This window comes from Sciurus carolinensis, chromosome 14 (genome assembly GCF_902686445.1).
Source record: "Sciurus carolinensis chromosome 14, mSciCar1.2, whole genome shotgun sequence".
Taxonomy (NCBI): Eukaryota; Metazoa; Chordata; class Mammalia; order Rodentia; family Sciuridae; genus Sciurus; species Sciurus carolinensis.
In genome coordinates, this window is record NC_062226.1 from 67,079,053 (window position 1) to 67,105,867 (window position 26,815).

Consider the following 26,815-nt stretch of genomic DNA (forward strand, 5'->3'; position numbering starts at 1 on the left):
GGTAAGATACTCAGGGACCAGCAACAGTGGGAAGCCATTGCCACTCCCAAGCCTGAAGGGACAAGAGGAAGGAAAGGTCTTCTGGAACCTGTGAGTGCTATAGCCAAAACAAGAGGACTTCTTAATTAAGCCATGGCTGCTGCCCAGAATACACCCAGCCAGAGAGAGGGTAGGGAGAAAACACCCAGAATGTTCTGTCATTAGCTGATATCTCACCTGAGGACTTAGAGCTTATCTGATGCAGACATGGGAGACAGAACCCTCTGGTCACATGGCCAGGCAAGGAAGGGTAAATAATGGCTGAGAAGAGACAGATGGAGAAGTCCCGACACAAGAAGAGACATGGAAGGTAGAATACAAAATTCACTTGAGTCTTAGGGATGTCACATCAGAGATCAGGGAGGAAAAGGAATATTCAACTTGATTTGGGGTGCCAGGGCATCAGCCTGAGGGAAGGGAATTTGGAACCCAAAAGAACTTAAACCTACTTTCTTTACCTAGAATCTTTGGAAACATATTTTCCTCCCCCAACTCCTCCTCTCTCTCTTTCTGTTTTGTAGGTGATATCCTAATATTTATCCCTCCCCCCCTGTTTTTAAAGGACAAGTTGCTTGTGAACATGTGACTCTTTTCCTTGAGACTGAGATAAAACAAGAAAAGCATTTTTACCTAACTTGGGTGAGAAGTTTAAGATGTATATGTGACACATGTCCATAATCCCAGTTACTTAAGAGGTTGAGTCTGGGGGATCACAAGTTTGAGACCATCCTGGGAAACTTAGTGAGACCCTGTCACAAAATAAAATAAAGGGCTGGATATGTAGCTCAATGGCAGAACATTTACCCAGCATGCAGCAGGTCCAGGCACTGGGTTCCATCCCCAGAACACCACACACACACACCAAGATATGAGATGTATATGGCCTTGGGTCAGCCCAAGTGAAGGAGCCCACAAGTCTCTGGGTGAAGGTGGGGACCTACTTGAAGAATGAAGATGGAGATGGTCTTTTCAGATCAACCACATTGATTTCCAATGCTACATGTTGGCATGAAAATGCTTCCCAACTTTTAGTTACAAAAGAGAAAGTGTTGTGTTTTCTTCTTTTTCTTCTTCTTATTCCTTCTCCTTGTCCTTTTTTTTTTTTTTTTTTTTTTTTGCATTTTACTTCCCCTAAAAAAGATAAGCACCTCTCCTGACCTCAGAAACAAATACTTCCATGAGGTCAGAAGAAAGGCCTATGTCTACATTGTCTAATATAGTAGCCTCTACTCATATGTCTCTGTTTAAATATAAAAATTAAATGCAATAAAAAACAATAAAAGGTAAAAATTCATCTCTGGGTCACACTATTTGCCTTTCAAGTGATCAGCAGTCAAAGATGCCCAGCAGCTACTATATCAGGCAGTGTGTAATGTTTCCATATTGTGGAAAGTTCTTTTGGACACACTGATCTAGATCCTTGAGCAGAGTGGTTAATGGGCAAGATTCAAAATCTGTCTTCATCCACAGAATCCTCAATGACATGGGATCCTCTCTGGGCCTGTATGATTTTCTTAAGCAGCCAGCAAATTAGTGGTGATGGTGATGATGATGATGATGATGTTCTACACTTACTTATTATATAACATATACCAAATAGCTAAAGATTTAAATATATTATGTCATTTAATTACTATCACAGTCCTGAGGAAGACACTATTATTATTTCCATTTTAACAATGGAAAAACAGGTTTAGAGAAATTGTTATCACACAACTATCAGGTTATATCAGATGAAATAGTCAGTATTTAGCTATTTTTTATGAAAATGGCAATTGCATATGGTTCAACCTCTTAGTAAGTGGCAGAGCAAGGTTTAAAATCCAGACCAAGAGTTCAATGTGTCTAATGCTCTGTAAGTGACCATCTTAAAACCTACTTTATAAGGCAGTGGGAGGATTAAACTAAACAATGTTGGTTCCATGCACTAGTGTACAGCAAAGATCACAAAATGTTCATTTTGTTTTAAATTCATCTGTCAGTCTTACTCACTAGGGAGGCAGCCCACAGCTGTCTGAGCAGATGTAGCCAGTGAGATTGGGAGGAGGTGGCCTATTGTCATTTACTAGATTCTACCCCAGAGGCCTGAAAAATTCCATCATTGCCATTAAGACCTCTCTTAACACTTCCTGCTACCAGTCCCTACTCCTTTCTCTCAGAGATTTTCTTCTGTTTGGTAGGTCTGGGTCATTCTTCCTGGGCCTTGAGCAGAGGAAGAAGTGATAAAAATTGGCCCTTCCTATTCTCTGTGCCCTTTAACAGCCCCAGAAGACACACTTCATCAATAAACCCTTCCCCTCAGGACCACAGAAAGAGCAGGAAGTGGGAGGGAGACAGGAGGGGCGGTTACCATGTTTAGTATGACAAGCATTTATATAAGCTGTCCTCTGGATCTCCTGCACATTGTAACTGCATGATTTGTTTTTGGCAAGGAAACTGATTTGAAATTCCTCCTTCCTTTATTTGGCAAGAGTGAAGAGAAGCTTCCCTTGGCTGAGAGGCCCTTGTTTGGGTGGGGTTTAGAACCTGGGAATAATTTCCATCCACATCCAGAAACTATCTATCAAAAGCAATAGTATGGAATAGACAGATCTAGAAGGGAAAATGTAGGGCACCCAGTTAAATTTGAATTTCAGATAAATAATTTTTAGTAGAAGTATTTATACCATGCAATATTTGGGACATGTTTCTACTAAAATTTATTTTTGGTTTATTTGAAATTTAAATTTATCTGGTGCCATGATTTCAAAGGGATCCCTCCAAAATTAGGGAGTATATGGCAGTATTAAGAGGTGGGGCATTAAGAGATGATTAGGCCATGGGTCTCCTCCCTCATAAGTAGAATCAAGGTCCTTATAAAAGGCTTCATGCAGCGTCTGGTGACCTCAGCTGTGGCATGTTCACTGCAGTGTTCCTCTTCTCTGGAGGATGCAGCAGTAAGGCACCATCTTGGAAGCCAAGATCAGCCTCTCCCAACAAGCAGACCTGACCTCTCCTTGATCTTGAACTTCCCAGCCTCCAGAACTGTGAGAAATATATATTATTTTATAAATTACTCAATCTGCAGTGTTCTGTTAGAGTTGCATGAAACAAAGATGCCTTGGCTATTTGTGCTTTATTTAGCAACCTTGCAACAGTAGCATTTCTGTCCACCCTTCAGATGGGAGTCCATTTATGATGATAAGAACATGTGGAGTAAGAGGAAGATCTAGAGCTAGTTTTGCCAGCTGTAGCATGATTTCATAATCATGGGCTCATGGGAGGGGCAGCACAAAGTGATTTAGACTTGTGGCTCTCAAAATGTGTTTCCTTGGACCACTAGTACCACCTGGAATGTGTTAGAAATGCAAATCCAAACCCTTATGCCCACCAGGACCTATTGACTGAGACACCTGTGCAGGGTGGGTCAGGCACACTGCTTTAAGCAACGCTGTGGGTGATGCTGTTGCAATTTGAGAGCTGTAAGTTTAGATAGAGCAAGTGCCTTGCTGACAAGATGAATCTGGGCTTGAAATCTACTTCTACCATTTTCAGGCTATATGAATGCAGCCAAATTGCTTCCTAAATAAAAAAGGAATACAATATCTTATTTATGGTTATGTTAAGGGCTAACTGAAGTTATATACTATACATACAATCCACATTGCTTGTCATTGTAAGACAAGCCACTATTACTTTTATTTATATGACACAGGTGTAGGTCCAGTCACACTCTGAGACAAATTTGACAGCGGGGCAAGCTCCAGTTACAGAGGCAATCTCTGTGTGCTTGGTTCAGACAAGCCTTTAATTTTAAGACTTCAATTTCCAATAGCCCTATGGAGGGAGAAAATTGCAGAGAGATAAATGACTGACCTACTGTGGGCACTGGTTTCCTAACTGACACACAGCACAGAGTAGAAGGCCCTTCGTTCAGTGCTTGACTCAGAGTAATTATTCAAAAGGCAGGTTCATTTTTTCCTCTTTTGTGGAAAGGAGAAGGACCAGAGGCCTGAGAAGTGAGGATGATGGGGGTGCTACTTTCAAAAGAGGGAGGAATTAACATACCCAGGCTTAGTTAATTGGGTCAAATTGGGACTCCCATATTATGTCTACACCAGTTTCTCAAATTGGGCATTATTGACATTTGGGGTCAGATAATTTGCTGTTTGGGGGCTATCCTGTGAATTGTAGGATGTTCATCAGCACCCTAGGCCTCCACCTACTGGATGCCGAAAGCCTCCCTCACAGTATTGACAATCAACAACATCCCTAGACATTGCCACATGTCCGGAGCAAAGCTGCCTTTGATTGAGAACCACTGTTCTGGAGAGTTTATTAGACAATACTCCAACAACTTAAACAGCCATCATTTATTGAGCATTTACAAATGTCTCTAATCTTCACACCCATATCACAAGGTAAGTGTTATTACATTTTATAACTGAAGAAACTGAGGCTCAAATTATACAGATGGTAGATATGGAATTTTTACTGAGAGGTTGGACCAACTCCAAGGCTCACATAGTTCTTGCTGTAATACTCCATCTCTTTGGAAAATTAAGACTTCTTTTTCTTTAAAGTAAGATAATTCTTCTCAAGTCAACTCAATTCCAAAAATATGGATGGATGCCATGAGAAGCTAAAAGATAAATCCAAGGTGTTGCTCCTTTCAAACAATTTTCAACGTTAGCATCATTGGAAAGGTTAGGTTTTTGCACACAACAGGGTTAAAAGCAATATGAGGCATTGGACAAAAATGATTATTTCTAGAGATAGAATTTTATGAACTAAATGACTTTGTGTATGTCTGCTTCACATGTTCTTTTGTTGTCAATTGTAATAATAAAGAGAGCAATAAAGTTTTAAAATTCCTGGGATCTACCAGAGACAAGTCCTATGAATTATTCTCTTGCCTTGGGTTGGGCTGTGCATTGCTTCTAGCCAGACACTCAGCCATCTTCTTTCTGGCTCTCTGCATGAAATCCACGTTTCCCCTCTCCCTACGTATGGCTGTATATTCATAAGCTTTGAGCTTGCTGTAGTAGTCGGAGAACTTGTTGTAGAGGATGGAAATGGGCATCCCATTGAGAATGATCCCGAAAGCAATGCAGAGGAAGGCAAAGAGCCTGCCTAGGTGGGTCTCTGGGCACATATCTCCATAACCCACAGTGGAGAGGCTCACCTGTATAGGAGGGAAAGCAGAATGGAACTGTTAGCACCCTATGGGAGAAGAAAGAGAAGCAGGCAGGAAAGCATCCTCTCTCTCCCTGCAGGTACCCAACAGTTTCTTATGGAGCCAGCTTCAGGGGGTACCAAAGAGTCTGCCTGTAGAATTTGTATCATGAAGAGAATACAAGCAATGGAGCTGGAAGACTTTGGTTTGAAACCTGACTATTCCTCATAATACTCATATATAACATGGGAGTAGTGATACTTACTTTAAAGGGTTATTATAAAGAGCATTTAAGATGACATATGCTGAGTTCCTGAGGCAGAATGTGCTTGGTAAATGCTGGTCATTATCTCCTTATCTCTGTCCCCCAGCTGGGGCCAGCATCACGATAGCACTTCCCAGGGTTTGCCTGCATCATGAATGTATTAGAAAGAGCTCAGGATTGGAGCCAGTAAAACCAGTATTCAAGATCTGACTCTGACCCTTCCCAGCTGAGACACCTTGGGCAAAACATTCAGACTTGTAGACAGTACCACCTAACTCCTATGATTCTTGTGAAGACTAAATTTAGAATATATATATATATACAGCATTTGACACAGTATCAGGCCCACAAACGGCATTAAGCTCCTCCATTGTCCTCCTTTCAGCTTTAAAAATGAAGACAATTTTAGCACTTCTCAGTGTTGTTATATAGTTCAATGGAGACACTTTATATGAAGGCACCTTAATTCCAAGTGTCCAGAGAAACACTTCTTTTTTTGTGAAGGACTTTTGGAAGACCTCACAGACCCATATTATGCACACTCCACATGAAATTCTTCTCACCACTCTTGTCACACTGCTTTAAATCCCACTAATGAGAGATTTATTTAGGTTAACAAGCTTCTGTTTTAAAATGCAGATATCTGTAGGACTAGTTATCAGTTAGTATAGCTAGAGAAAAACCTTGAGAAAATCCCTTGGGGACTCTTTTTTTTTTAATGCCTGATGTGCTTCCTGTGGTCCCTAGACTATTGACTAAGTTACTAGAAGTCTCTTAAGCCAGGCTGTTGCTCAGGTTGAAAATTTTGCCTTGCACAACTCCAGGGGGCACTCATTGCTCCACTGATTTGCAGAAGCTGTTGCCACAATATTCCAGGAGATGGCAGTAATCATACAAAGTCACCTACTGACCATTCTGAGGTGGCTTTTAGCTTAGAAACGTAACCATTTTTGTTTTGAACAGGTAAGGGTCCGTTTGAACTTACAAGTGTGATTAATGATCAATAAGAATGAAATGGAGAAATGAATCAGCTGAAAAATCTGGTGAAGGTGATAAGAATCACAGCTCCATCCAGCCCATCAAAAGGAGAAAGATGGGGAGGGGGTGGGGCAGTGGCACACACCTGTAATCCCAGAAAATTCGGAAGTTGGGGCAGAGGGATCTTAAGTTCAAGGCTAACCTCATCAATTTAGCAAGAGCCTGTCTCTAAATATAAAAATAAAAAGGGTTGCGGATGTAGCTCAGTGGTAAAGTGTCCCTGGGTTCAATTCTCAATCCAAAAAAAAAAAAAAAAGAGTAAGCCCCATGAAATATCAGGGCTCACAGCTCCATCTCTGATAAGAGAACTGCTGAGGGATGTGCTGCCTTTTCCCATAGTGGAAGAAAACAAGCAGGCACGGGAGAGGCAGGATGGTGTAGATGAGGTTAAGGAAACAGGTACCACATTAGACTTCTTGGGTCTGAATCCACTTCCCAGTTGTGTGAGTTGGGTGAGTCATTTAAATTCTCTCTACCTCAGTTTCTGCTTTTGACATATGGGGAGAAGAGTACCCACCTTACAGGATTGTTACAGGAATTGAAGGTCTGCCTGGTATAGGATGCATGAGCAATAATATTAGTGCATGTAATATGTAGGCAAATTCTGGGGACCTGGTATCTTAAAGCTCATCCCAGCTGAAGGGTGGCAAAGACCAACATTTACTGGGTACACTTTCTTCCAGGAGCTTTGCATTTGTTAAGCTCATTAGACCCACAGGCTGTTGAAACAGGCTCCTCCCTGACTTCTGCTAATTGCTGGCTGAGGGAGATTAGGGGGAAGGGTGTCCTCTGGCTCTTGTAGAGAATCTCCTTTTCCTAACTTCTGGGTGAAAGGGTGATGATGAGAGGCTGTGATGGATGAAGTTACATCCGGGTGCTTGTGTGTGTGCTCTCACTGGCCATATCAAAAGTTAAAGAACCTGAATCAGATCTCCACCCAGGTGTGTGAGTTGAACAGTCATTTCATGTCACTGACACCATTACTCACACCCCCTTTATGAACATTTAGTCAGTTGGGTTTCCCTGGAAGTGGGCTAAAGAGAGTTTAAATGCAGAGGTGAGTGACAGGAAGGGGTAGCTTTAAAACATGAAGCATCCATGAAAATCCAACAGGGAGACCTTGCAGGAAACCAACACTCAAGAATCCAGGATATATGTGCTGGGGGTAGGGGTGAGGGATAGGGGAGGACACAGAGGAAGGAAAATAATCAAGACAAAGTGCTTATTTTAAGCTTTGATTAATCCCACACTGGCTTTGCTTTGCCCCAGCCCCAACTTCTTTGTGTTTTGTTTCTTCTTTGGCTGAACTTTGAGTGAAAAGTCAAAAGCAAAGAAAATTGGCTTAAAGAAGAATAAATATTTGATGTGCATAACATGGTCTAAATATTTTTGTGTATCTTGGATCTCTAATTTTAGAGAAAAAAAAAAAAAAAAACAAAACACTTCCACTAGGAGGTTGTGTGTGATTGGTTCCCAATCATTTTTTTCAAAATGTACAGTTAACTTATGTGTTATCTATTTTGTGGTTATTTTGATTTAATAAGTGATCTGTTTCTAGCTCTGGGAGGAATTCAGGATTCCTTGGCTGTAGGAACTTTTATTTTTTTCCAGGTTCCATAGGCCAAACTATTTCTCCCTGGATGAATATTAAACCCTGAAGGCCCTGGACTGACCCAGGTGACCTCATGGAGTGATTTCTCACATTAGTAGGAGTTGGATTAGAAATGTGACCAAAATGTCTGCAAGCTATCATAATATCCAGAAAAACTCGTTGACCCTGGAAACTATCATTCTGCTGAAAACATACATATTTTCCTTAACTTTGGGTCCCAAAAGCCAAAATGTGACTTTCCTCCAGCTGCTCACTCATTAATCAGCAGATCCTGACCTGCCCAACATTATGAGGACAAATTTTCCTCCAAAATTTTAGAATGACTCCTTCAACAAGGAATGAATTTCCTTCATAAAGAACTAGGTGGTGCCTGCACACCCATGTTTATAGCAGCACAACTGACAATCGCCCGGTTAGGGAACCAGCCTAGTGCCTATCAGTGGATGAATGGATAAAGAAAAATGTGATTTTTATACACACACACACATGCACACACACACACAGAATGGAGTTTTACTTAGCCAAAAAGAAGAACAAAATTAAGTCATGTGCAGGAAAATGGATAGAACTGGAGAACATGTTCAGTGAAATAAGCCAGACTTAGAAAGTCAAGGGTTGTATATTTTCTCATATTAGAAGCTAGAGAGAAAAACGAGAAAAAAAAATGAGGGGAAACCAGCAGAGTAGAGGAAGGGGATCAGGGGGAGAAAGAGGGAACGAAGGGAAAGGGGAAGCAATGAGGAATGAAATTTACTAAATTATATGCATGTAGGAATATATTATAGTCAATTCCACTTTTTCTTTTTCTTTTCTTTTTTCTTTTTTTCTTTTGGCATTAGGGATTGAATCCAGGGCTCATTACCACTGAGATACATCCCCAGTTTTTAGTTTTTAGTTTGAAACAGGTTCTAAGTTGTTGAGGGATTGCTAAATTGCCCAAGATGGCAATCCTCTAATGTCGGCCTCTAGAGTATCTGGGATTACAGGCCTGTGCTACCATGTCTGGCTCTGAATCCCATTATTATGTATAATTATGTTGCACCAATAAATTTTTTTTAAATAGATATAGAGAAAGTCTTGATACCCAGTAGTCCATGAATCTAGGAATTATGACCTCAGGGAATAAAACTAATTTTTGAAAATAATATCCTTTCTAGTTTTCCCAAAGAATTGAAAGTTGTAAAGACTGACCATTTTTGCCTAAGATTATTATATATCTCAGTGTATGTTGTCCTTCAAAGCTGTCAGTTTCAAAGGCTATATTTACCCATGCTACTGTTGTAACAATTATTTTTGGAATCCTGTTTTGATTATAATTTGCACAAAAGACTCCTGGCAAGACTTTGATATAAGGTTGTATTCACTTCGATTGTTAATTCTAGGTACTTATCTTAAACTCAAGATGTCTTTTGACTATTTTAAAATGCTAAATGCAGTCTCAAAAAAGGTAAATATGTAGCACCGTTACAAAGAAGCAAATGTACATGTCATAGTTTCTGAAGATAATTCCTCCTTGGAATTCAAGGAATGTTTTGATTAGTGGAAGCACTGTTAGAATGAGCTCATGGGTGATCACCTTGAAGAGAATCCTCATCTGTATGTTATAGCTCCAAAATGTACATTAGTGGTACAATAAGGAGGCACATGCCCATGAATGTAAAACCATTTCTAGTCTGGGCTCCATTAATCTACCCACAAGAAGGCACACAATAGGATGCCCTCTGTATCCTGAGCTTACTTAGTACCTCTCATTGCCCTCTACAACTCCATCAGGTTCCACTTAAGTCATACTGGACAATAGGAAGAGCATACTTTGAAGACAGACAAGAGGACCACTTCTAAATCAGGGACCCATAAGATCAAAAGTCATAAAGCGTCTATGAGCCTTTGTATCATTTATAGCTCCTGTGCTGCTTCAGAAGGAGCTAGGAGAATTCTAGCACCTCTTGTGCCAGACGTTACTACTGTCTCTCATTTCCGGGCCTGACACCTTCCATACACTTTTGTAATTCTGTAACTGGGATTCCCTTTGTGATTATGTTCTGCTAAGGGGAGGCACACTGGGGAGCCTGGATAGTGGAATGAGAACAGAAGGATCTTAACTGCTGCCACTGGTTTCTACCATCATCCTTCCAGTAAAAGTTGATAGTTATGGTATTTTTGTCACTCCCAATACCAACCTCCTGTGCCATCTTAGAAATCTGTGCATCAGCTACACAGGGCCCCTCCTCTGTGCTCTTAGGCTCTGATAACACTACCTACTCCTATTTGTTTTCCCAGTTCTAAGACCAATAGCTATTCCCTGCAGTTGCTATTCTTCTCTTCCTTCTAATATCTATGTATCTATTTCCCTATACCAAATACCCACCTTGGTTTCTATTTTCCTCACTGTAATCTGACTAATTCACTTTTCCAAATGGATCTCCTCAAAGCAGTCAATTAAAATAAACTTCAATGATCCTGCAGATGCCAGCTATTTGCAAGGAAATGATAACATATTTTAGGAAAGGGAAAGATTAGAGCAAGTTCTCTGGGGTGCAATTATCTGGTCCCTTGGCTTCAGATAAATTTTCTTTTCGGGAGTATCTGAAGTAATGAGTTCATACCATAAGTTTCATGTTTGGTTTCTACAACTTTTAACTTGCTCTGGAAGGCTCAGAAAAAAATGGTTTGTTGACAGTCCAATTGCCCTTTTCTACTTAAAAACATACCCACGCAGGAGGATAATAATTACAGCTTCATCATAGAGCTAATTGTTCTTGTTGAGCTGTATCATGCATCCCCCACTCCCAGGCAACCCAGAGAGCCCCAAATGTCTGGAGCTGCTCCAGGCATGGCCTGTTTATCTGCACACTGGAAAGCTCTCTCTTGATAGAACAACTGACCCTTTTACATGTTTCACGGTCTCTTTTCCCCAGTAGAAAAGGAATCACTTCTGTTTTGTTTCCCCCAAAATAAATTTGGCAGCAAAGGTTATTGCTTCTGTGTGATAAACACTATCAACTAGCCAGATATGATAGCTTCTATTTATTGCAGTCTTAAAACAGGCTAGTTTACATATGTTTCTTATTACATTAGTACTCACAAATAATCTCTATTTGACAGATGAATAAGATGGGTCCATCTTACATCCTAATGCGTTAGCTTTTGCAGATGGAAGGGTCCATGGGGGATTTGTTTTGCAGCTGTAGGAGAATTCATATTAATGAAAATGACTGTATTCCTAAAGCCCCAAGCTGAATTAAGGAGGAAGGTTGCAGGGTTCTTGGCATAGAGACAGGAAGATTATTAAAAACAAGTCAGGTTTGGAGTTGTCCAGAAAACACTGAAAATACATAGGAGAATGAATTAGAAAATCTGTGTCTCATGTGTGGTAAAGATTCCCCAAGGGATACAGTTCTAGAGTTACATAACAAAATATCAATCATGATTATTTTAAACCTCATTTTGAAATTGTCATTTTGTGAGTGTATGTTTTCTGATGGTTACAATATATTTGAGCAATAATGTAATACTGCACTAGAATAATGGTAATATTTTACCTAATTTTTATATTGTCCTGTAGTCAAGCTCTTTGCCACAGAACTTCACAGACCTTTCCTCTTGTGGTTGGGCCAACCTGACTGGCCTCTTGACTGAGTACAGTCATGTGATTTGCTTTGAGTTGAGCAAATATGAAAATTAAATGAGTTAAGCAAATATGAACAAAGGAATACAGTGCTTGCATGATTGGGTTGGTATGCTTCCTCTTGCCCTTTGACTCAGCCATGCATATATTCCTATTGGAGGATAAGGGATGTGTGGCCCAGGTCTCCCCTCATCCCACCTATCATACAGCTGACTATCAAACATCAGAACAAGTGACACCAAATGAGAATAACTTTTCCGTTAAAGTCAGAATAAGTTGCTCAATTTTATACTGATGCGCTAAATGAATGCTTGATATTTTAAGTTTCTGAACTGTGGGATGTTTTCTAAGACATCATTATTGTGGTAATAAATCACTTATTTATGGATAACTAAATATACACTTGTTTGTGCTCAACATTTCTAAAATTATGAGATGGCTTGATCAATAAAATTCTTGGAAACCACTGGATCTGCAGTGGCTTTTGAGACTCCACTGGTCAGATTCTTATGTCTATTTAGTTATATGTATTTAGGTGAGTTTCTTTTCATCATTCAAGTTTTATCTCAATATCATCATCCCCAAAAGACCTTCTCTGACCATACCATCAAAGGAAGATTCTACCATCCAAATTTCTCTCTGTCCTATTATCCCACACAAGACACATCCATGTCTGAAGTTATTATGTCTTTGTCCATGAGAATGCAAACTCTATGATGAAAAGATTTTTCATACCCTCCCCGTAAGGAGGTGTGCACAGGGTGTGCAACCCAGAGAGGTGTACACAGGGTGTGCACTCTGTATCCCTAGTGCTTAGAAAAGTACTTGGCACATTTGTGATCAGCAACTTTTTGCACAGTGAATGAATAAGATGAATTTTTGTGGGTTAAATGAGAAATTGGTCCATTTTTTTGTATCTTTTCACTTTGCACCAACATACAAGAACCAAGCCATCTTTGTGTATATCATCTTGACAATGTTCCTTCCTCCTCACTCTGTGAGGATAAGAACCCTTAGTACACAATGTACAAGATAATCAGAAGTACAGGAAAGAACTGGATTAATAACAGATCTGGGGAAATGAGCAGGCCTAAAAGTCAAGGGGGAATTACTTCTATCGTGTTCATAAATTCACTTAGGAAAAAACCACAAGTTATCTATTTATCTAATAATTGTTTATACTGGTATAAATCTCAAAAAGTAGAAGAAGGCTGTTGGTAAATGGGAAGGTTAGAATGTGCAAAATTTAGTCTTTGAAAATAGTGCCTGATAAAGATACTGGCTACAAAAAAAGAGAAAAAAACTTCACATTGGTAAAAGCATAATTGGTTAAATTTATTATGGATAAAAACTAAATGGGGGTAATTCAATTTTTGTTGAAAAATTTATAAAAACATTTATATTTAGTAAAATGATTTCAGATTAACATAAAAGGGGATAAAAGTTTTAAGCTAACTGTACCTTAAACAGGTCAGGAAATTAAGTGGATCGATGGGCATTCACTTCAGGAAATATTTTAAAAGTAAAAATCCAATATTAATAACACAACTAATAAAAATGTTTGTATTAATATACAAAAAGTTAAAACAAGCATTGTAGGTTAAAAGTAGTATAAAAGAGTCCCCTAGGGCCAATGCCAACCTATTTGAGCCTTTAAAGATATTTGGATAACTGAAAATTTGACTCAAAACCTTTTATGATATCATCAGCATGTGGATTTGCTCTTTTGCCTTCCTGCTTTAGTCACCTCCAAAGTAAATGTCATTTGCTGGGGACAAGTCATCCTCCATGAGCTCCATCTGTACCCATGGTTTATCTACTATGGGGATGACCTTTCATCACTTGGAATATGATCAGAGGAGCGGCATTTGGCTAGCTCATTCAGAGAAGCCTAATGTCATTCTGTCATTGAAGAAAGCTCATAAGTCCTGGTATACATATGAGCTCTCTGCTTTCAAGGGAAGGAAGACTCATTGAACTGCAGAGCTCTACAAGTCTAACTTCCCCTTTTGGAGATGTGGAAACTGAGCAGAGGGAATGATAGAGTGAGTTTCACAATTAAATACTCAGTCACAATTAATTATTGTCAGATCTGAGACTAGAACCTGGTGCTATAAATCTTCCATCATGTTACACTACACTGTTAGTAGCCCTGGGTTGGTTCATCTCAGAATTTCACACCAGACTGTGGGTTTTGACATATCAAAGTGAATACTGAAAATATCTGATTTCTATTTATGTTTGTTTAATATCTTTGAAGGAATTACAAACTACTTAAATAATGAAAGACTACATCTAGTCCTTTCCCATATATATTAGTTTATTCATAAACTAATGGACTGAGAAGAACTAGTTAGCATTTATTTCTAGGGATTCATCAAGAACACCAGAAACACAGATATTTGAGTAAATGGCATAAGATATTATAAAAATGCAAATACCAAAGAAATCAATGAAAAATAATTGATACATTAGCTGTACAAATTAGGCAAGGCATGCAAAGTAACTAAAGCCTGGAAGAGATAGTGCTGGGGTGTGCAAAGGCCGTGGGCTTTGGCACTCAGAGCTATGTGTCTGCACCCACACTCTGTACCTGTTCCTCTGGTTGTACAATGGAGCAAGTATATGTAATTTGGAAAGAACTTTAGTACCCTTAGAACTAGTTTCATATTAGATGTTTCTTTTTACACACAGATTTAACTAGAACCAAAAGCAGAGTCAGTACTGGTTAGTCAAATCTCACTTCTCTACATAAATCTACAGCTTCCTTTGAAAAATGAAGCTATTTCCTACTTGTCTCTCCCACTTTTTTTTTAAGAAAATGATGATCATAACCCCACCACACAGGGTTGTGATATTTAAATGACATAAACTGTATAAACCATTTAGGATATTGGAAGTTCAATAGGTAGTAATCAATAAAACGATGATGATGAAAAACCCATACCCACAATGAATCTTTTTTAAAAAATCTGCCTGTCGAGTTTTAAGACTAAATCAGGATTTGAAGATTCTTGAGACCAAGTCAAGTTTAGTTACTTACTAGTGTATAATGTCTATGTCTTTCCAACTCGTTTACATCAATTTCCATTTTGTTAGCTGGAGACAGCGATGGAGTGAAAAGAGTAGTGTCTGGCTGGAAAAGAGAATGGAAAAGCCCAGGGGCCATGGTACTCACCGCGGCCCACCACCAGGCATGGAGGATGCTGGTGAAGTTGGTGCCAGGCACATCATGCTCCACGGAGTAGACAGCTGCAGAGAAGGTAAAAATGCCCATGGTGATGAAGAGCAGGAGGCAGCCCACCTGCTGGTAGCACTGGCGCAATGTGAAGCCAAAAGCGCGCAGTCCGGTGGAGTGGCGAGCTAGCTTGAGGATGCGGAAGATACGCATGAGGCGCATGATGCGCAGTACCTGGCCCACCTTGCCCACGCGGCCCACAGTCTCCAGGTCATGCTCGTGTGGTGAGCCCCTGCCGTACCCCTGATCCTCGCCAGTGAAGCCCTCCAGCAGCAGCTGCAGGTAAAGCGGCAGTATGGCCACCAGGTCCACCAGGTTGAGGGCGCTGCGCACAAAACGTCGCAGGTCTGGTGTGGAGGCAAGGCGCAGCAAGTACTCGAGCGTGAAGAAAGCCACACACAGCATCTCCACGTGCTCCAGAATGGGCCCCGGGTCACCGCCTGTGCCCTGCTCTGCCTGCTGCTGCATCTCCTCCACGGTGTTGAGCGTCAGCGTCACCACTGAGATGAGCACGAAGAGGTTGGAGGCCACCCCCATGGCCTTCGCAGCCACCGATGAAAAGGGCTTCTCCATGAGGTTCCAGAGGCGGCGCCGCTGTGGTCCGTAGAAGCGCATGTCGCGGAAGAGCTCCTCGGCCTCCTCTGCCTGTGCCTGTGCACGCAGCTCGCGTTGGATCTTGAGCTGTTCGCTCAGCTCATCGCGCCGCTCCTCGAAGCAAATGCGGCAGCAGCGTGGCGTGTACTTGAGCCTCACACCCCAGTAGCCCAGCTCTTCCAGAAAGCTACGAGGGCACAGCTCGTCACGCACGATCAGCACCCCTGATGTGTAGAAGTTGTAGATGAGCTGGAAGACATCTGGATCGCGATCGAAAAAGTACTCGTCAGTCTTTGCCTCATAATCGTCGCACAGGCCCAGCTGGCGGCTGCGGCTCCTGGAGGTAACCAGGCGGCCCAGGCGTGTTTTGGGGTAGCTGGCCAATTCGCAGTAGTCTAATTGGTAGCTGTGGCCGCCAACATTCACATTCAGCATGGACAACTGGGCTGGAATGTCCGCGTGGCCATCCAACTGGGCGGTGGTGATCTCCCCTGGCTGCTGGTCCTCTTTGGCAAGGTTGTCCTTCCACTCTTCCTCTTCCCCGCTGTCGTCATCCTCCTCGATGTAGTAGTTAAAACTGACCTCGGTCCACGGTGTGATGCTGGCCTGGGAGCCTGAACGAGCTCCTGCGGAGCAGATGCTCCTGCGGTGTTGGTTGGTCCTAGTGCCTGGAGGGCCCTCACTCTCCAGAGTACTCCATTGTGTGTAGCTCCAAGAATTTCTCCTCTTGCTAGTCTGTTTCAGCATGGCTGCTGGAGTTAAACCTCTTGCTTGTTACCCTGATTGTGGTAGGGTCCTTAGCCTGCTCGCTGCCTCTAGAAGGACGATCATGAGCCCTGCACTATCTCAGAGACACCTGCCTGGACAAGTGCCCCTGGGGGTCCCAGGCACTGCTCTCAGAACTGCTGCACCTCAGGCCCTGGAAATCCCAGTATCGCCCTGCCCTGCTTGCCTGGTCTGAACATCTTCAACAGAGGACTGTTGACTAATCTTGCTGATGGGGAAGAAGCAAGTGTTAGGAGGGATTTGGAGCCTCTTAGCGTGTTCCCTCCTCCTCCCGCTCCACTCTGACGTGGAGGATGATTATGTGGTCTTAAATCTCCAGATAATCAGAAGAAGGCAGAGATTATTGCTAATAAAAATGTCACTCAACCTTGCCCTTGTGAAGTGCTTAGGATATGTGTGCGAAGATGAAATCAACGGAATTAACTAGAATATGGATCCTGTAAGAATTAAAACAATCTCCTTTCCATCCATCCACACAATTACATTTTTCCACGTGGGTTCTCCTTAGCAGCAGTGCTTAGGAGTCCAGTCAGATCTTTAAGTCAGTTTCAGTTTTTCCCTTTCTTTCTTCCCTCTCCCTTGAAAGATAAGGACATGTTTTAAGGCAATATCACCAGATTGACTAAAGGAGGATTTTATGGCCTTGTTTAAAGGTGGCCAGATTTAGTCCCAGAAAAGAGTTTTCATCGTCCTCCAAAACATCATTAAAAAAAAAAAAAAAACCTTTTCATGACACTGTGCTAATGCTGGAGATGGAATCACGATACAGAATTGTAGCACTCAAAGAGTTGATGGTTTTGCCAGTGATAAAAAGGACAGTAAAAGAGCAAGAAAAACAAACAGGTATGAGAGAAGAAGAGATGTATTCAGAGGGAATTGACTTTTTGATTCAATTTTTTTTTGAATAGCTAATGTCCATGAAGAATTCAAAAGATAAAAAGCTGCACGACAGTAAAATGTTTCTCTCTTTCCCACCTCTAACCTCCAGCATCAGGTACACCTCCAAGGAAGCAACCATTATTACTAGTTTCTGCCTGACCTTCCAGGAATATTCTAAATATATTCAAGCAAAAATCTAAATATATATACACAAAAATCTACCTATCTCCATCTATCATCTGTCTAGCTTTCTATTACGAACACATATCAATGAATGTTATACACTTTGCTTTTTCCAGTTAATTAATTGTGTATCCTAAAGGTGTTTTCATATATGATTATAAATATTTGTCTCATTTTGAAAATAGCCACTTAGCAGTTTGACAGTGATAGACAATCAGGTGACTTTCTATCTTTACTCTTATAAACAATGAAACAACAAATAACATTATACATGTATTACTTTACACATGCTCAATATACATGAAGGATAAACTCTTAGAGATGGAATTATTAGGTCAAAGTCTACACATTTGTAATTTTGATTGATAGTATCAAATTTCCTTCCATAAAAGTTTTACCAATTTACAACTTGTCATCAATGAGTAAGAATGTATTATCATATTTTGAGATCGGTCAATTTTATAGGTGAGAATAATATGCAGTTTAATTTGAATTGGTTTTTTTTGCGATTGGGCATTTTAATGTGATTAAGAGCTATTATATGTTTCTGCAAATTGTCTGTTCATGTATTTTGCTCAAATTTTTCATTGAATTGCTGGCATTTTTCTTGCTGATTAGAAGGAGAGCTTAATATAAAAAAGTTTTTTCACCTGTGACATGAATTATAATTTTTTTATGATCTTAGTCTTTGGTGATATTTTCCCACACAAAAATGTTCATTTTATTACTTCTAGATGTGTCATATTAGAAAAATCTTTGGGACTTTGTAATTCTTAACATTTTCCTTCTTTTATTTTTCACTTTAAAAAATTTTATCAGGAATTAATTTTGATGTGAAGAGTGAAGTTCCCAAGTATTTATCTGGATGTCTCAACACATTAATTTTTCTCACTGATTTGTAGTGCTCTCTTTATCATATAGTTCAATATTAGTTTTGCTTCAAAATTTCTGAGAGCGTAACATGACTATGGGGTCTGCACCTGCTCATGTAACACTCACTGATGCTGTTAAGCTTGAACTAGGCCTTCAGCCTACAGGCTTACCCAAAGCTGCTTACCAGGCTCAGCCTTTAAGTTCGTAAATGTATTTCTAGTGTTCTCATATTGGCATGCAATATTGATATTGTTTTTCTAGTCACACACTTAACCATTTTTCTGTTCGGTCCTTATATTGTGCTGAGTACCCTCATAATAGTTTTGACAAGCTTCAGGATTTATTTTTCCCTTTAGGACCAATTATATTATAAAAAGTAAAAGTATCACCATTTTCATATTTTTAATGTCCTCTCCTTCTTCCAAAATAATATAGTGCTACTTACCCAAATTTTCAATACTCTCAAGGCTTTTGCATTTTAAAACTTTGGAGTTGGTAAAGTTTGTAAGGCATTGGAACACTAAGCATAAACACCACAACCTTGCAGTAGGTTGAGAACTTATTGCCTTGACAGATTGCTCTTATACCCTGAATCATCTGCAGTGTTGTTGGGCATGTTGTTGGGATTTTGCTTTGAGGTGTATGTATGTAAATGTCAACAGCAGCTAAGTATCTATATATGGAAACAGTTTATATTAAGAAAACTGTCCAGCATTGGAACAGGTAGGTTCATCAATTGGGGAGCACATTTAAAAATCTGTGAGCAGGTTGCAAAAAAGAGCTGCAGGGGATGAAAAGTAAGACTGGCTGATCTTCAGGTTCCCTTCTGCCTCTAAATTACTAAGAATCTAATTTTTGTTTAATGTTTCAAATTGCTATGAATTCTCTCCTGTTTTTCTTCTCCCTAAATCTTTGGTCTTCAAAAATCAGCTCAGACCTCGTCTTCTCTTTTAGTGATCCTTTTCTGAGATCTCTCTGTGTTTCTCCAAGATAGATTTGCTGGCCTTTCTCAGTGTTCTCATCTAAGATAATGCATACCACTAGCTTACAATGTGAGACGCTTATTTTAACAAAGAGCAATTAAAATTTTTCCCACATAAAAGTTCCCTAAGTGCATTATAGAACAATTTTAGAATGGATAACAGAATCCTAATGATGGATGCAATATGAATAGTAACTAAAATGCCCAGATTTTGTACTTGTGTTAATGCTCACACTGACCCTATAGCACAGGTGCTATGATTTTTCCTACTTTACAGATGAGAAAACTGAGACACAGGGAAGTTAGGTATCTGTTTCACACTTATTTAGCTAGAAAGCTCTTACTATTATTTGATCATTGAGATCTGAATATATTGAGAGCTGAATATTTTTGCTTTAATCAGCTCTATATTAATGATATCTTTATATGCGCCTATTAACTTTTAAAGTTCTTTAGGATAAAGAAAATCTTGTTTCTGTAGTCCCAGCACCAAGTAGAGGGTTTGATATACAGTTTTTTTTTTAAAGCTATCAAAGGGACATGCAGGATCTCTCTGTATTACTTCTTACAACTGTATGTGAAACTACAATTATCTCAAAATAAAAAGCTAAAAAAGTGTTTCTTGCTCTGCATTAGCATAGCCCCAAGCTTCACTTTGTAGGAAACCTGATAATTTTTGAGGAACAGTGCCTGGGAGTCCTCCCTGCTTTTCCCTAGTGACAGAGGTTTATAGGCAGCATGGGACAATAGACAGAATACTGGAACGCAGACACACTCAATTTTGCACTAACTCTGGTTTTAAAGCTATAGACAAATTAGTCCCTTTAGTCTCTTTTGTCATTTGCAAAGTGGGTTCCTGGAACATTTCCTGTTAATATAAAAAGAGAGTTCTCCTCTACTGTATCTTCATTTGTTCCGCCTATGCCCAAACCCTGGCATATAATAGGTACTCCTCAAAAGACAGTCATCTCTCCTTATCTGTCCACCTCCTATCCCAAATTCTGGTTGCACACCCAACAGACATAAGCATGTTCATTTTTAGTATCTGCAGAGTTTCCCACAGAAATAACAGTCCCATTCACACTTTGCCACTAGAATAGATTTCTTTATGTTAAGGCAGCACTGACTAATAGACACAATCTGTGTTCCTAGAAATGTTCTTATGCTTAGTACATGACTAGTGCCCACTGAAGAATGGAGTTTTAAATTTTATTTTAAATTGAACCTAAATTGCCACAAGTGGTTGGTGACTACCATACTAGCAGTATGTGAGTGTGTAGGATGATCTGTGTCTGGATCCGTCTTTGTTAAAGAACACTGTACATGAGCCTCTCACTAAGCTAGTTTGCCACCTAGAGTGGCCTGCCACTTCTAAGATAGAAAGGAATGTGACAGGGAGAAAGCAATTTTGATAGCTCAGTGAATGGGGTGATGGAATGGGGTTGAGAAGGCAGAGTCTGTAAAGAACATTTCAGAATGATTTCAGCATGACTTGGTGCCATAATTTAGATCTTAAATGTCCCCTGAAAGTCTTTGCGTTCAAGTCTTAGTTTCTGGCTGTGCTATTGGAAGATGGTGGGAACTTTAAGAGGTGAGACCCAGGGAGAGGTTATCCAGTCACTGTGGGGGTGGGAGGTGCGTATGTCTGTTGGCCACTAAGAGATTTCTTCCTTTCTCTATTTCATCCTGGCCATGAGGTGAATGGCTTGACCCTGCTGTGCATTTTACACCATGATCAATGACTTCACCTCAGGCCCCAAAGTGATGGGTCTGCCCAACTATGGATTGAAACCTCCAAAATTTTGAGCCCAAATAAACCTTTCCTCTTTAGAAGTTTATTATCACAAGTGTTTTGTTATAGTAATGTAAAGCTGACTAACACATCTGGGGAGAAAGTAATGCTAAAGGAGGAACAAAGACAAATAGTAGATCAACAAGTTTGCTCAGAAGAAATACTTTTGTAAAAAGAAGGGGAGAGAGGAAGAGAAACTTTGACATTTACTCAGGAAGCGACATTTCTTTTGAGGCCTTTGAAGTCCCTTCACTAAATGACTAAGATTGTAAAGTGGGAATTTGAGATGAACATCTGGATACTTACTACCCAAGCCAAAACAAGTTATAAAAAAACCAACAATCCTCCCAACTTTCAATAAAGGAAGAAAGAGTACGCTCATTTTACTTTCTTTTTCATCCCCCAGAGCTTTAGTTAAATCTTGTAAACTTGTTCCAATAACTGAATTATTTGTTCACTACCTTTTAACATTTGCCTGCTTGACCATAGGTGAAATGTGAATTGAATGACAGCAGTGATTGATTGCAGTGTCTTAGTCAGTTGAAATTCTTGCTAACCAAATTAAAGTTGTCTGTGAGTTTGGAGAAGGGAAAGTAAATGATGGAGAGGAGGGGAGGCTGTAACTACAAATGTTTCCTATTGGTGTCTTGCCATCAAGCTTCAATCTGGAAGCTGACCAACTTCCCCAGAGCTTACCCATCACTCACTTTATTTAGTAATTGGTGCCAGAGATTGAACCAAGGGGTACTTACCACTAAGCAACATTCCCAGCTCATGGTTTTTGTTTTTGTTTTTTTTTTTTTAATTTTGAGACAGGGTCTTGCTAAGTTGCTTAGGGCCTTGCTCAGTTGAGGCTGGCTTTGAACTTATGATCCTCCAGTGCCACTGGGATTATGGGCATGTGCCACTGTGCCCAACTCATCCATCTACTTTAATTCCCTCTTTCAAAGATGAAGAACCTGAGACTCTCCGATGTGGGTTTCCAGCCTAATGATGCTTGGTGAGTCATGGGCATAGCTGGTTCCAGAATATGGGACTCCTTTCCCTATCACTCTAGGAAATCCCTTCTCTTCTGGTGTGTAGTGGCCAAATATGCAGTTCCTAATGCTGTACCCTGGCTTAGGAAACTCTTACTTTGGTTTCTGATCTTCATTTACTGTTCCTCCTAAACATACGTGGACCAGTTTTCAACATTTTTTTTTAACCTGGTGGATGCAACAGAGCTCACCATTTGTTATGCCATTCTGGAAATGGATTCAAAATAATTCTACATGAAGTAGGCATGACTATACAAGGCACTGTGTGCAGCTTTCAAGCTGGAAGCACCCTGAGGTCATCCTGTCCCACTGCTTACTCTAGAGATGAGGGAACTGTGGGGTCAGGTCAGATAGGAAAGGTGCTTGCTCAAGTTCCTATGGACATCTAGGTGAGCGGCATCTAGTTCATCCACCTGTACAACCCTGTTCTAACTCCAGGATGACATGCTTTCTCTTTAACTTGATAGTGTTTCTACCTCTCTGCCCAGAGTATTCACTTTGAAGTTGTATCCAAGTGGAACAACCAAGTTGTAGACATGGAGCAAATATTTTTAAATAATTTAAATATCAGATCCTAGCACTTGAAAAAGAGCTGCAATCAGTTATCCAAACTAATTGCTTCCACTAATTAAATTTCATGAAAAATTTTTGTCTTCCAATTCATTCTGCATAGGTATCACAACTGTATGTCACATACCTTCCCCAAACTATACATTCTCTTCCACCAAACCAAAGCCTTGCTTATTTTCTTTTTTAAATTTCTCAATCTTTTATTTTTATTTTTTATTTTATTTGTTCTAATTTGTACATTTGGATAGATCATATGTAAATGGAGTATAATCTCTCATTTTTCTAATTATACATATTGTAGGATCACATCCATCATGCAGTCATATTTGTACATGAGGTAATAATGTCTGTTTCACTCTACTATCATTCCTACCCCCATACCCTTTCCCCTCCTCTTGCTCCCCTCTACCTAATATAAAGTAACTCTGGCCTTCCCTATACCCTCCCTTATTGTGAATCAGCATCTGCATATCAGAGAAAACATTGAACCTTTGGTTTTCTGGGTTTGGCTTATTTCCCTTAGCATGATATTCTCTAAACCCATTAATTTACCAGCAAAAGCCAGAACTTTATTCTTCTTTAAAGCTGAGTAATATTCCATTGTATATGTGCATATATATATGTATATGTATATTGTATATGTGTATATATATACATACCACATTAATATTCCATTGTATATGAGTAATATTCCATTGTATATGTGTATATATATATACATACCACATTTTCTTTATTCTTTCATTTGTTGAAGGGCATCTAGGTTGTTTCCATATTTTAGCTATGATGAATTGGGTGCTATAAACATTGATGTGGCTGCGTCACAGTAGTATGCTGATTTTAAGTCCTTTGGGTATAAACCAAGGAGTGGGATAACTGGGTCAAATGGTGGTTCCATTCCAAGTTTTCTGAGGAATCTCCATAGTGCCTCAGATCCATACAACTAGATGGGAAAGCACACAACATGCCTTGCTTATTTTCTAAGCAACAGTCCCTTTAAACAGTTGATCCATATAGAATTTGATGCTGCTTCACATCTAACTTCCTTTTGTTTTCCGCTGTTCTCGCCTGGGTTCAGTTGTGTCTATTTCTGCTCCTCTACTCTGAGTAAAGAGGTAGTCTCTGGCCAAGCCATTTGAAGTATGGCAATAAGGCTCCCAAGAATTGTGTTTGATGCAGAGAAAAAACACTTGCAGAAAATCCTTTCACCAACAGATTTTTTTTCACCTCAAAATTTGCATTCAAAAATTCTACCAAGGAAGGGAAATATGCCAGAGAATAAGGAACATCTGCTCTGATGCTGGCATTACCGTGGTGACAAGGGGCTCCCTGGAGCAGGGTAACAGGAGCCAGATGATACTCCTGAGGAGATTTGCTGATTTAAAAAGTGGCATCTGTGAAAACCTAGTAAGAATATAAGGAATGCACTTGAACAGATGGTGCATGAAGAACATTGGAATAGAACCATTCTCTCAAAATCTTTTAAGGATTAATAAATGCAGTGAAAGGAAAGGATTATAAATGATCAATGATGACTCAATTATATTACACCAATTTTCTATGTAGCTTTACTTCAGAACTGATCTTTTTGTACAGGTCAACAGTTACCAATCATGGAAAAATTATATAATGGAGATAAATACTTTTCATGAAACTGTCTAAAGAACTTTTCTGAATTACAGTAACTATTCATAAACTCAGAACAAAAGGACTGGACCTTATGTAATACAGGTCTGTGTGGGAATTACATTCACTGAAAAGCTTAAATAGGTTTAAATACATACATTTGTGGTTTTAGTGTTCTTATGTTGATGCAGATTACATTTTAAAGCAGGCAGCTGATTTCAGAGGACTCTGAGAAAAGTCAGTACAGTACTCTGGATCAAAGATCAAACTGGAATCAGATTTAAACATTGTCATGGGGGCTGGGGAGATAGCTCAGTCGGTAGAGTGCTTGCCTCATAAGCACAAGGCCCTGGGTTCAATCCCCAGCACCCCCCAAAAAAAAACAAAAAAAAACCCCAAAAACATTGTCATGAAAGGTTTATGAAATAGAAATTATAACTGACTTAGCAACTATTGGTATGCAGTCCTGTGTTGGGTGCTACTAAAGGGCTTGTGATTAATAAGTAACTTATTTTTTTCAAGAAAGGTATCGATTTTCCTTGCCCTCAGAATTTCACCCTTGATTTCTTCTAAAATTAATTTGGCAAAAGTCAATTTTAGCTCCTGCTTATGTAAGAACATCACAAACTATGAGTAAGTAGAGTCCATTTATGGAATTTTTATTGCATGTATTCTTTAGGATTATAAGCAGCTGCATGTGACTGAAAGAATGCTAACTGGGTGCTTCTACATGTAGCCATTATTTTCCTCCTATGATAACATATCCAAAGATGGGCAGTACAGGACTGGAGGAGCTGCTAAGGATGCTATCAAGAGTCCAGGCTTCTTCTAACTTTCTGTGTCACCTTATCACATCCACAGCTTTTCTCTGTTGGTGGAGTTGCAAATTGGAGATGCCACTCTGGAAAGCAGTGTGGAGAATCCTCAGAAAACTTGGAATGGTCCAACCTTTTGACCCAGTTATCCCACTCCTCAGTTTATACCCAAAGGACTTAAAATCAGCATACTACAGTAACGCAGTCACAGCAATGTTCATAGCAGATCAATTCACAATAGTAGATTGTGGAACCAACCTAGATGCTCTTTAACGGATGAATGGTATATATACACAAGGGAATATTATTATGCCATAAAGAAGAATAATATCATGGTATTTGCAGATAAATGGATGGAATTGGAGAATATCATGCTAAGTGAAATAAGCCAATCCCAAAAAACCAAAAGTTGAATATTTTCCCTGAAAAGTGAATGATGATATATAATGGAGGTTGGGAGTGGGGGTGAGAGAAGAATGGAGGAACTTTAGATTATGTAGAAGGAATGAGAGGGAGGGTGGGTATGAAAAATGGTGGAATGAGACAGACATCATTACCCTATGTACATGTTTGATTACAAGAATGCTGTGAACCTACATCGTGTACAACCAAAGAAACGGAATGATGTACCCCACTCATGTACAATGAATCAAAATGCAGTCTGTAAAAAATAAATAAATAGATAATTTTTTAAAAAGCAAGATATCTTTTGTACCTCTAGAGATGGAGTCTATAGTCTAGGCTTCTAAAAGAAAAAGAACTAAGAAAAGGGACAAAGGGGACATTTTACAAGGAAGCCCCATCCAGCAATTTCCTTTACTTTTCATCCGTTGGTTCTGAGATATGAGCTATTTCCAAAAGTTGATTATTACTTTTTACAGCATTTTTAATACCATTGGAGCTCTTGATGTTTGGGACTGGGCTCTGATGTGCTAACAGTTTCTGTCATCCTGTAAATGTAAACTTTGAATCTTTTATATTATTGTGGTGGACACTACATAGAGATAAAACCTGGATTAGTTAGTCCAGTATATCTTTCCCTTGCTCCTTTTCCTGGATGAGCATGTCACTGGCTCTTTGCCGTGCCAAATCCACGGGTATTTGTCACCGCCTGCAGCAACAATTTGCGCGGGTCTTTATCAGTGGTGGACTGGAAACAAACTGCTTCTATCTTTCCTTTAGTGGGCTGCTTTCTCGCTTATTCACTTGTTCCCTGGGCTATTGAGGAAGAAAGACTTTTCTTAGAGAGAGAGAGAGAGAGAGTCTTTGCATAAGAGAGAGACTTTGCTTAAGAGAGAGAGACTACACTTTCAGAGATCTATATCTTCTTAGTTCTGCTGCTTCTTCTTAAAGGTGCATCCTGCATCCTGTGAACTAAGGGTGCGTCTATCTGAGGTGCTTCTTAGTGATGCGTCCCACGTACTGCAATCTGCCTATCTGTGATCTGCAACCTAAAGATGTGTTCCCAGTTCTCTACTCTGCGATCTGCCTTCCCCAGCTGCCCCTACTCGCTGCTTCTATCTGCTTGCTGCTTCTTCTTCCTTTCTGCTAATGGCTTCTCCGCTTCTTTCTGCTAGCTGCTGCTCTTACTGCTGCTCCTTATTCACTGTCGCTCCTTACTCACTGTCGCTCCTTACTGTTGCGCCCCCTCCCACCGCCCGCTTACATTCCCTCCAGGAGGCGGAGGGCAGGGCCACGCTAAT

General features: G+C 39.9%; 1 protein-coding gene and 1 non-coding gene across 2 annotated transcripts; one reads left to right on the forward strand and one right to left on the reverse strand.

The window, feature by feature from the left end:
- Positions 1-4,915: 4,915 nt before the first annotated feature.
- On the reverse strand, positions 4,916-16,316 carry Kcnv2 (potassium voltage-gated channel modifier subfamily V member 2). Its single transcript, XM_047524021.1, has 2 exons — positions 14,916-16,316; positions 4,916-5,203 (listed from the first exon to the last, which is right to left on the reverse strand). The coding sequence occupies exons 1-2, from the start codon at positions 16,314-16,316 to the stop codon at positions 4,916-4,918; spliced, it is 1,689 nt and encodes a 562-aa protein (XP_047379977.1).
- An 8,282-nt stretch (positions 16,317-24,598) lies between these two features.
- Trnam-cau (transfer RNA methionine (anticodon CAU)) lies at positions 24,599-24,672 on the forward strand. Its single transcript has one exon. It is a non-coding gene; the product is annotated as a tRNA-Met (tRNA).
- Positions 24,673-26,815: the final 2,143 nt, after the last annotated feature.